The sequence below is a fragment of the Camarhynchus parvulus genome, chromosome 1A (genome assembly GCF_901933205.1).
Source record: "Camarhynchus parvulus chromosome 1A, STF_HiC, whole genome shotgun sequence".
NCBI lineage: Eukaryota > Metazoa > Chordata > Aves > Passeriformes > Thraupidae > Camarhynchus > Camarhynchus parvulus.
This window is the reverse complement of record NC_044586.1, coordinates 41,518,075-41,529,533: the sequence shown is the minus strand read 5'-3', so window position 1 is coordinate 41,529,533 and position 11,459 is coordinate 41,518,075. Positions and strand designations below refer to the sequence as shown.

Genomic DNA, 11,459 nt, shown 5'->3' with positions numbered 1-11,459 from the left:
ATTTGTTTCCATATTTTCTTTTCCTGTAACCACAGCAAACCTAAGACCTGATGTGTAACTTGTGCTATAGAGACTACAGAGGTTAAACCACAATTCTCAGTATTTCTGCTAGGATTTGAGCACCATAAAGAATATAATGAAAGGGATGGGGAAAAATGCTTTCACTGACAGAGAAACACACAAATCTATAAAACTATCTCAAGTATTTTGGCTATGTACTTTTCAGCTCTAAGTTATTGACAGAGAATCCCTACAAGTTTGCATAAAATTGGAAGTATTGAAATTACCCGTCTCTTTATATAGCAGTAAAGCTTTCCTTTCTGTATTTTAGCACAATCTGTCATAAAAGATCAGTAGAGGATAAATTTTACTGAATACTGCATAAAGAATTATACTCGTAAGTTACAGGTAAAGAATTACAATTATGGCAAAATTTAGAGTGTTACCCATGGAAGTAATCCCAGTGCAATTTACTTCTTAGTACATACTGTACTTTGAATAAATGCTTCTCCTGTAAAATCTGAAGATTTCTGATGGTGATTTATGCACTTGCTAGCCCACAAACAGATAATACAACCTTGAGTTAATCCTGAAGAAAACAGGAATTCATATTAGTGAATGTTACAGTAATGAGCACTACAGACATGAAAAAATTACAATATACACATACAGAGCACCTACAATTTGAACCTAAATGGCAAATGTCCTTGCTTTGATGCACCTAGTACATCAGAGTTCTCACTGTACTTGAAGTTGGAGACCAATAATTGTGTTAGGAACACATTTTCCACAAAGTCCTCCACATCTTCCATATATTTTAGTACCATCCTAGGAATTAGACAAAGAGAAGAGTCAATCAGGAAAAGTGATTGAAATCACATTGCACAAAAGGTTTCTCGAGGTTTGCACACAACAGACCTTTTGACAAATCATACCTAGAAACACTAAATCAAGAGACAGCAGCATTAGCAAAACAGGAACAGAGATCCTTTATCACTACCACTCTACAACTTGTTCCCAGGCTCTCCACCGTTCCCAGGCTTACCATCCAATGTTGTCTTAAACCAGGCACACTTACTGTTCTTGTTTAACTGGTCTTTAGGTTTCCCATGCTAATAGAAATGGAAGTAAGAAACAAAAAGGATAATCTGTAGTAGGATGATCTTGAACAAAATGTGAAGGCTTGGGTGTTGTGTTTGCATATTTTTAGAAGCGTATTCAAAGCCTCTAATAAACCCAATTAATCCGATAAACTCTTAAAATCATTTAAGTGACGGGTAAGCAGGGAGTGCTGATCTGATTTAGATACTGGACAGTGTGATTAAACATTGTTGAAGAAAACTTAAATGGGTCAGAGACCTTGAATGCTATTTCTGATTCACAAAAATCACTGTAGCTTTCACTACAGCCAACACTTGTACCTCTTGTCCAAGCTGTAAGAGCAGGTAAAGGAAAACAGCATTGACTCACATGGGATTTGTGTATGTCAGCAGTTGCATAGTTGCCCTGAGCAATCCATCTCACTGTACTGGATAATCTCAGACCTGTACCAGCCAAGTTAATGCTGAACTGGCCCTAGGAAAAAAAAAAAAAAAAAAAAACCCCATGGATCTGATAAACAGGGTCCAAAACACTAAAAGACTTTACATTGGCATATTTGCACACATGCTTGGGATATGACTAAACATGAAGTACTCAAAGGTGTGTACAAAATATGGGCTGGTTATGCTGCCTTACACCCTTTCTATGGATATTCACAACACAAAACCAAGTTATTCTGCAATAAGCACCAGCTGTGCATCAGCTGATCTGTAGCATCTGAGTATGAAGACAAAACTAACATCTGACAACTGAAATTATTTTTGCCCTTCTACAAATGAAATTTTAATTTACAAAAAGTACAGACTTTCAAAAGCAAGAATGAAGCTGATTTTCTTGAATGACTATTTTTTAAAGTTCCTGATTTTTTTAGAAATAACTTGATCAAAATACACTGCTGCCTGTAAAGACAAATTAGATACTTGGACACGTAATTTTCAAATGTTTGCGCACTGTCTAAGCATCATCATCTTATCATGTTCCATTGCTTTTTCAGTATGATAAATAACACAACTGAACAAGAACAGAAGTGGATGTTAAAATAAATATTTTTAAGTGGAGTATTTTGCAATACAAACCATTCACAACTGACAGAGAACTATTGATTCTAGAACATTTGCCTACACAAATACAGACTGAAAACTAGCTTCAGTCAGTTCCTATGAGAATAGGAAATATATTAAAAGTAACAAATTGCACTACCTTGGTAAACAAACTGGGATACAGAAAATTATTAAATTGCATTCACAGAGAAGTGCAATATGCTACAAAGAAATACTGCTCCCACAAAGAGCCTAATGATTAGTTCAGGCAGCACTACAATCAGAGAACTGCACACCTCTGCGTTATTCACTGAAAGCCTGGATTTCTGTATTCAGACCTAGCAATTTTTTATTGCAAATGGTAGCTTCTGTGTTTTATTGCTTAATAATGTCATACATATATAAATATATATATAGCTTTTATTATGATGATTCATTTAAATTCTGTTGCAAAAATTCAGTTATATTGCTCAGTGTGGCAGATTTATTTTGAGAGCACTTCTATGTAAAGATGCTGTGCTTATAGCACTCATGTAACTTCGGGATGAGCTAATAAAAACTCATATGGATAGGGTAGGTTGTTCTCCAAGTATCCACAAAGTGGAAGACTTCCATTTAATGCAGGAGGAAATTCATACAAATGGTGTGGACTGATTTCCATAATTAACAGTACCAGAGTAACTTCTTTCACAGTGACATCATCTTCCAAAAATAAATGAGAAATGCTATTGCAATTACAATGACAGCTCAATAGCTGTCTGATGTATCATGCAGCAGGTGCAAGGCCAGGAACAGATTTCAAGGACTAAAAGCACAGCAATGGAAGCCTTTTGACTGCATCAAAAGTGGCAGCTTCAGTCAGAACTTTTAGATGGAAAAAAATGTGTCAGTGCCAAGCCATGTAAGCAGAATGACCTCTCAACAGAAGCTACACACAGCAAACAGATTTGTATCATGCTGACCCAAAGGACTTGCAGGTTGAAGGCATCCAACACTGTAATGAACTTCAACTGTTTTCTTGCCAGGGGTTTAAGTCTGCCAAACCTAGGCACTTCATTTGTACATAAATTGCACGTGAACAGTCTCTAGCTTCCCTTGGCTGTGTCCACCCACAGCTGGTCCTAAGTTTAGGCAACCAGGACAGATGGGCAACGGGGATTCACTTCCAAGCAAGTGTGAGGCAGTCAGTCTTACCTCCTTTAAAGCCAGTGAAAAGAAATTCACTTCCAGAGGACATTTGACCTCATCCTAAATTGTCTAATACTGTAAGGTAAGCTGAAGTGTTTTCTAAGGAATCCTGTTTCTGCCAGGGGGCTGCAAAGGTTGACTAGGTCAGACTAGGGCCATGTCTGCATCATCAAGAAGGACAATGCAGTATAAGCAGATGTGTAGTAAAAAGTGGTCCAGAGAACCCAAGTCTGTAGACAGTGCACCAATCAGGGATTTATTTTGGACTAACTCTCCCCTATTCCCAATCCTCCATAGCATTAGAGTATATTAAGATCCCTCCTCTGAAGCTCATTGCTGGCTTTAGCTTCACCCAAAAGGGATCCTGTTCATGTCTTTCCAAACTACTCTGTGATGTGAAAAAGCAAACAGCAAACTGGGACGATATAGAGATTAACCTAAAAAGCAGCACCCAATAAAACTAGAACGCTAATGTAGACACAACAATGCATGTGGAAATTTTAAAGTAAACTGCTAAAAAAATTGATTTCCTCTGGTAGCCTTCAAAGACATGAAGCATCAGGAGAGAAACAAAGAAAAGATTAGGAAAATTATGCAGGATTATAGAAAAGTCACTAGAGGAGAACAAAGACTGAGAAAGCGTTAGGGGAAACAAAGGATACATCAAATCCAGAGGGAGACAGAGCAGTACATGAAACACACAGAAAGCTGGAGACACATACATAGAGCCTACAGGGAAAGGGTGTAATAAACAATTTGAGGGAAATTGTTGGGGGGGGGGGATGGTGGAACAGGACAGAAGAGAGTAAGAAAAAAAATTACCTATTAATGTTGTACACTGACCTCACAGAATAGGAAATTGGTTTAGAACCTTACAGATCTAAACAAGTCACACATATTTTTTTCCTCCTCTTATGTAAACATTTCAAGGGAGTAAGAAATCATAAATACCTGTGGACATCTGGCTGCGCTGTAGCAATCTCCAGCTGTAGCAAATGGTACTGCTCTCCCAAGTATAGTCTGAGCAAAAAGAAAATCTGTAGCTAGAAAACAGAAAATTATTCAACACTAACTGTTGCTTTTGAAGCTCAGGGGGAAATAGGGAAAAGTGTGAACATGGGTGTTTTATTATTTCATTGGGTGGGGTTTTTTGTTTGTTGTTCCCTTGGAAAGGAAGGCTGTATGTTTTGATTTGACAAACAATGGTTTGAATTTTGGTTATTGCACCAAAAGGCCAGATTTCACTCTGAGATATGAATGGGTTGGGAGGAAGGTGAATGTGCACCTGGACACTACACTAGGTGATCTGGGCCAGCTTGCCAGACTCAGGCAGTGAATCTTGAAGCACTGCAAGATTCACTGTCCACTCATTTAGTGTCTGCCAAGGTCTGAGAAGGGACTAAGCAGAGCAAAGAAACAAGACTTCCACAAGAAAAAAAAGCTGTGGACTAAAATAAAATTAAATAATGGGAACAAAACCTTAGAAAATGAAGGTAGTTCACATAAAAAATATGAATCTGTGAGATTCATGCCACTTGACCACTTGGGACATTTTTTTTTTTTGACATTGAATTCTTAACTTAAATAAGAGTTTTGTTTGCGCCAAGGTAGCACAGCTGGATCTGTAAGTGGATCAAAATAGTAATTTGGCAATTGTGACCACATACAATTCCAATAGAATGCTCAAATCGGCTAAAACTAACAAAATGCTTACTTTTAATTTGCATAGAAGCCACATCAAATCTTATTTTGCTAAAAACCGTGAAGCCAGCTGCAAGGTAATCATTTCGACAGGCACAGTCTTGCCTTCTGCTTCCATTGAAGGGACATTCATATGGATTCTGCAACCTAAAGAACAGCAAACATTTAGTTTTCATTTTGAGATTTTTTCTTAATATCATAGTGAAAAATAAGTGTACTGCACTATGCCACATAAAAACATTAAACAACCTTTACTGAACAACAAGCTCAGCTTTTAATCTTGGCTCAGCTGAAATGCTAATGTGGATCAAAGTCATTTCTACCAAAGTCAAGACAGAAAAAAATACAGTAATTTAGTACAACTAACATAATTTCAGGCTGGAAGTATCCATATTTTTGTATGTGTGCTCACATTCCTGTATATTTAAAACAGAAAATCAAGGAAAAAAAATCCTACTCTAATTTCTCACAAAAAGTATTATTATCTTACTTTGGAAGGACTAAATGCACTTCATAAAGTTACAAAACCACTTCTGTACCTGTATCCATATACTTCAGAAAAGTTTTCTGCTTCACCTTTTACCAATGTCAAATATTCTTTGGGATTCTCTAAGTTCATGCCTGAGCAATAAATCTGGGAGAGAAAATGCAACCCTTTAGCAAAATTTTTATTAGAAGAGAGTTATCTCATAAAAATATGTACTAAAAAAACCTCATAAATATTAACAGTACCTTTATCATCCTTCCCTTAACGTTAAGTAGGTATTCACCATCCCTTCTCATCCCTTTTTTAATCTGCATATCTTTGCAGGTGGTAAGAATTTCACCTTCAAAATGAATGATTAAATCATATTAATATTTCAGGAACAGAGCTTACCTTTAGGACTTAATTTTCCATAATTGCACTCCAAATATATTTATAGCTTTAATATAAGTAACCTGGGAAAACATTAACTGCATAAAATCACAGCTATCACTTACATTCTTTCTCATGGCAGATCTTTCTGGCATCTGGTTTTAAATGGGGCAGGCACAAGTCACTAGATACGCCATTTTCAGTCATACACTCTACTGTTCTCTGCTTTATCCCCACTCCACAAGATGCTGAGCACTAGATATAGATAACCATTAAGACTTAATTTAGAAAGAAGCAAATAATTAGCATCATTACATCAGCAAGTTTTTCTTGGCATTTATTCATGCAAGAGGCAGTTATAAAAATGAGTTTGCACATCTGTACTCACTTTAGTCCACTTCCCCACTGTCCAGGTAGCTGATTGTGAACATCCTTTGACGTTGCATCTGTAAATGTAGGGGGATGGCTGTACCGGGCACTCTGGGTACGCTACAGCCCGAAGGCCACGCATGTGCCGCCCTTGCACAGAGTGGATTCCAACACAGTAGGGGATCCTCTGCTGGTGACCAAACCCACAGCTCTCTGAGCACTGAAATAAAATCCCCAGGCACAGACATCATGGCTGTGAAAGGTTCTGGGACGTTTCTGCAGAATTGCATTACCGGTAGGTCAGCTCTAAGCCTGTCATTGGAGGCATGCTGCCTTGGGCTGGAACAGCAGCGCACAGAAGTGAAGGTCTGCAACTGTTACATGTGCAAGGAGCCACAAAGCACCATGGTGCCCTTTTCTCAAAGGTTCCAGAGCCATTCCCTCTCAGCTGTGATACATGCACAGACACTCATTCCCTCTCAGTTGTGACCCATGCACAGACATGCACACGCAGGCAATGCAGATGTGCAAGGGAAACAAAGCACTGATCAAACACTTCATGGAAATCAAGGAAAAGCTTTTTGGTTACTTCAGCGAGGTCAGCTTGCAAGAGAGTTTCCTGGGAACCAGCAAAGGGATCCTATGGTAGGGGCAGCTCTCCTCTGGTTAGTGATCACAGGTCCTGGGTGGTTACGGGAAGACTCATAACAGCCTCTACAATAAGTCATGGCTGACTTGTAAGGTCAATGTGGAGAAAGTTTAGACATGTTTAAATGCAAATATACTTCTTCTCCACAAATGTTACCTAAATTTTACAGCAATATAACATTCTTAAATGTAAAGATATATAAAAGATGTGTGAGCAGCATAATTAGTGTACCTGTGACAGTTCTCCTGTGAGCACAACATATTTAGAGGGAGATACCCCGCAAGTTTTGGATGATGGAGGCTTTGTGGCAGGATCACAGAAACTGTCATCCACTTGGAGCTGGTTTTCATTCACACATTTTACTTTCCTGTATATCTCCTTTCTTCTAGATGATGTTGAACACTAAAAGTGAGAAAATTAATCACAGTTCAACTAGACATTTACAGAATGAAGTTACCTATAAGATTGGCAAACACCAGTAAAACCCAGACAGCAATACCCTTTGACATCTGCTATCAATGTCAGACTAAATTATTCACTGAATCAGAGTATTTTACTTTGTTTTCAAAGTACTTCTAATCAGCTGGGAAAAAAACAAAACAACCTGCATAGAATAACAATGACACAGTAACTGCTGGGTGAGACAGAGGAGAAAGTGAAAATGTCAAGCCAAGATAACAGGTTGAGTGTAAAAGCCCTTCCATATGAAAAGGAAAGAGACAGAAAAGGATTTCAGTGAAATATGAAAGGAGTAAGTTGGTCCTGAACACAAAACAAGTTGATCTTGAAAACAGAAGAGGGAGAGGGAGATGGACGGGGAGAGGGAGAGCCTTGAAAATTTAGCATGTCAGATTATTAATATGACACAAATGCGCAATTTTTTTTTTAATGTTGGAGAAAGGCTCTTCTGCACACCATTTCAGGTATTATACATAATTTTGGGTTTTTTTCTCTTCCCCAGATTTATATGTTTGCATGTTTGCAAAACTAACAGAAGTTATTAAATTTTTCGCATGTAGAAAATAGTAATTGCACCTTTAGAAATGACAGCTCTTTCCTGAAGGTATCTGTAAATATTTTAAATATGAAAAAGCATATTTGGTAAGAGAATGCGGAGTTTTATTTCCTTATCTTGCTTCCTCTTTGGTAGGAGTATAATGAGATTTATTTTGCTTCTTATCTTTTCTCTAACAAGAAAAGATGCTTCACGTTTTTAAGATGTTTTAAATATTCCATACAGAACTTCTTATAAACACTGTTGTCCAAAGATTGTACCTCTGTGGTATTTACTTCCACATGACATTTCTTCTGCATTTCTGTTCTTAAAAAGCTGCTTTTTAAAAAGCTATTTCATAATAAGGATTTATTAAACATCTTATGCACTATGTAGAGAAGTATGTTGAGATAGTCCTGTCAATAAGTACCTGCTCAGAACTCCACCAGAGCTTTTGTCTACAACAATAGACAAGCAAATCCTGTAGAGATTATAAAAAGGGAGTATAAATAAAGTCTTTGACATTTTTTGTCACTTTTGAAGTTTTGCAAGCCTGACCTTCAAAATTTCCAGCATGGTCATTTGCTATTCTGCAACATAAGAGCTACTAGAAATACATCCAAATGTGGGGGGGAAAAAAATTTAAAAAGAACAGAAACAAACTTATTGTGACATATTACATAACTTAGTGGAGTCATAGAGGTTAGAAACCTTACTTACATTTTCCCATGCCTGTGCCAGCCAGTGGTGCTGAGGGCAGGGGGGCAGCTGGCAGTGCCTCGTGCTGGCGGGGCGCCGGTCACGGCTGCACAGGGCGTCACTCACCCGCCCCAGGCCTGACACCTGACAGGAGATGTCCCTTTGCTGAATCCCCACTCCACAGGATACAGAGCACTAAAATTGACCAAAATTAGTTGTGTCACTGTGAAATGAGACAGTCCCCAGGAGGGAGTACAGCTGTTATTAGAGGCTCTTAGGATATTATTAAGATAAACTTCACAGCCCTTGTGATAGGAGTACAACACCTGAAGAAATTTATGTTGAAAATGCAAAACTTGAATTAAAATGTTCTAAAAATACAGAAAAAAATTCAATCTGGGGTACTTAACAGAGCTCTCTACCCACCTTAATTCATGGTAGAGACAATCACTATAGATATGCAAAGCAAAAGTTTACATTTTTGCAAGATCAACTTTTGAAGCTTTGAGTTTATATCTTGTCTTTTTTAGAGACTGACAGTCTTGTCTGTTTTAAAATGCAAATACTACAACAAAAGAGAAAAAAGCTAAGTGTTTCAGGTGAGAAAATCTTGCAAAAAGTGTAATATTCTGAGGACACTATCTTTTGCAGGTCGTACTTACAATTTTGAACCCTGAAGAGCTTAAATGCCAAATGCCTCTTTTCCTTCTTCCTGGCCAAAGGAATTTCACCACACCACTAATGCCTGCTGAGATATACCTAATTCCCTTTTACCCTAGGCAGAAGCACAATTATGTCCCAAACCTTACCTAAAGGCCCAAGCCCAATCATAAAGTTCATATTGTTCTATCAAGCCTGGCCAAAATGTGGAGAGTGGTACTGCGTCCAATGTGGGGAATCTTGTGTTCAAAGAGTGAGTGAAAGACAAAATATTGAAATGTGCTCAGTTACACACAATTTTACAACAAGGTGACAGATATTTTATAAGACCAAACCAGGGAAAAGGCCAGTATTTGTGTCCACAAGCCCTTTTTTTGTCCTTTTCCCACAAACTTGGCTCCATTTGATACTAGTGAGTTCATTCCACAAGGTAAGAAGTAAACTTTAAAAATTTACTGTTAATTTACAAGGTAAGATGAAGAAAGTCTTAAGTAGCTATTCAGTACAAAATTCAGATTAGCAAATAATTTCAGTTTTCACGGACATTTATTTTTCATTACTCTTAAAAGAAAGAAAAAGAAACCACAATTAAGTACTTGCTAATTCGTTAATTTCATTGCTATGTGCATACTGACAATTTCTCCCAGTGAAGCAGTGTGTCATGAATATGATATTGTCTTGTATTTTCATGGACAACATAATTATGGAAGTTTTTACATACCTCTTTCCATCTGCTGGCCTTCCAAGAAGGACATCTTCCAGCTCTACATATTTTGTATGTTCGTGGTTTTTTCAAATGTTTGCAGTTGTCCTCTTCTATTTTCACTTGGAAGCTGTTAATGCAATGCACATCACGAAACTTCAAACCTTTTCCACAGGAGACAGAACACTGAAAAGAGAAGTGTTACTTCACTATTTTGCTAAAAATCTCAGAGCAATAAGAAAACCAGAAGAAGCTGTGGTCTCACTCAAAATGGACTCGGCCATTACAGGAGTTTCTGTCATATGCCACAACATCTGCTGTACATGTCTGAAATTTCTCTGTGAGCTCTCTCATACTGAGCATTACAGATCAGGTGCCAAATATCTCTCACATCTTCATTGATGTCATCATTGAGAAATACCTATGCTCAGCCATCCATATCCATGCAGGAGACAGCTTGATACTATGATCTCACAGGAACATGCTCTAGCAGCTGCTTCCAGCTGTTTTCACGTAGGCATGATGCTTATCACAAGCACCAAACACAGGAAATGCAATATCATGGCTATGTGTGTTTCTAGCTAGTAGGCTACAAAGTCATGTTTGCTTGGCAACTCCCCTCCACGAGCTTTGGGTATCTTATGGAATGTGGCAAATAGGCAAGAGAAGAGATATGAAGTAGACACCACCAGTTTTAGAGAGGTCCTTGGAGGCGTGGACTTGCCCCACCTCCTCCCCACTATCCCATTTTCTCCAGAAAGCTGCTACAATATACAGAGCTGGTTCTAGGACCTTCCTTCCTTCCTTCCTTCCTTCCTTCCTTCCTTCCTTCCTTCCTTCCTTCCTTCCTTCCTTCCTTCCTTCCTTCCTTCCTTCCTTCCTTCCTTCCTTCCTTCCTTCCTTCCTTCCTTCCTTCCTTCCTTCCTTCCTTCCTTCCTTCCTTCCTTCCTTCCGTGTCAAACTGTCAGCGCTGCAGGTTTGTTCTGTGAACCCCTCCCTGGCAGGGCACCCTAGCCAAGACAACAGCGTGCCTGATGGATCAGGCTCTGCTGGAGAAATGGCCATTCCTCTGCTGAACTGCTGGACTGCTGTCAGATTTCAGTGAGGTTTGATCAGTGAGGTTTTGATTCGTCACATCAGGGCCGTCCTATACACCTACAGAGTAGGGCTACAGGGCTTAGAGAGCTTTCAGTCAAACACGTCAATCATCTGAACTTCTTCCACATTAGCTGGCTACTCAGCTGATTTCTCTTGAACCATGAACAACGTGAGTATAACTACATTAGTGTTTCCTTCTCAAATATTGTCATTAATCCTCTTTACATCATCCTATTTAAAAGTTTAGATCAATGGAGACGAAGTTTTTTTTGTCTGGAAAGAGAACATGCTTAATTTGATCTAGGATTTCATCCATGCTTAATTTTATGCTTGAAAAAGCACTTCCTATGGGAAGATAATTAATTCAGGTAGAAAAATAATAGGACAATAAAAATTTAATT

General features: G+C 38.3%; 1 protein-coding gene across 1 annotated transcript in view; it reads right to left on the bottom strand.

Annotated features, from left to right (window-relative positions):
• Nucleotides 1-675: 675 nt before the first annotated feature.
• Nucleotides 676-11,459, bottom strand: part of ADAMTS20 (ADAM metallopeptidase with thrombospondin type 1 motif 20) — an 84,610-nt gene continuing 73,826 nt past the window's right edge. The window contains exons 29-39 of the mRNA XM_030960217.1: nucleotides 9,979-10,146; nucleotides 8,619-8,792; nucleotides 7,136-7,306; nucleotides 6,275-6,475; nucleotides 6,012-6,141; nucleotides 5,763-5,857; nucleotides 5,570-5,664; nucleotides 5,044-5,177; nucleotides 4,281-4,372; nucleotides 1,471-1,575; nucleotides 676-828 (exon numbers count right to left, since the gene is read on the bottom strand). Of these exons, the coding sequence (XP_030816077.1) occupies nucleotides 739-828; nucleotides 1,471-1,575; nucleotides 4,281-4,372; nucleotides 5,044-5,177; nucleotides 5,570-5,664; nucleotides 5,763-5,857; nucleotides 6,012-6,141; nucleotides 6,275-6,475; nucleotides 7,136-7,306; nucleotides 8,619-8,792; nucleotides 9,979-10,146 (1,455 nt within the window). The 3' untranslated portion in view covers nucleotides 676-738. The remainder of the gene's footprint in view (nucleotides 829-1,470; nucleotides 1,576-4,280; nucleotides 4,373-5,043; nucleotides 5,178-5,569; nucleotides 5,665-5,762; nucleotides 5,858-6,011; nucleotides 6,142-6,274; nucleotides 6,476-7,135; nucleotides 7,307-8,618; nucleotides 8,793-9,978; nucleotides 10,147-11,459) is intronic.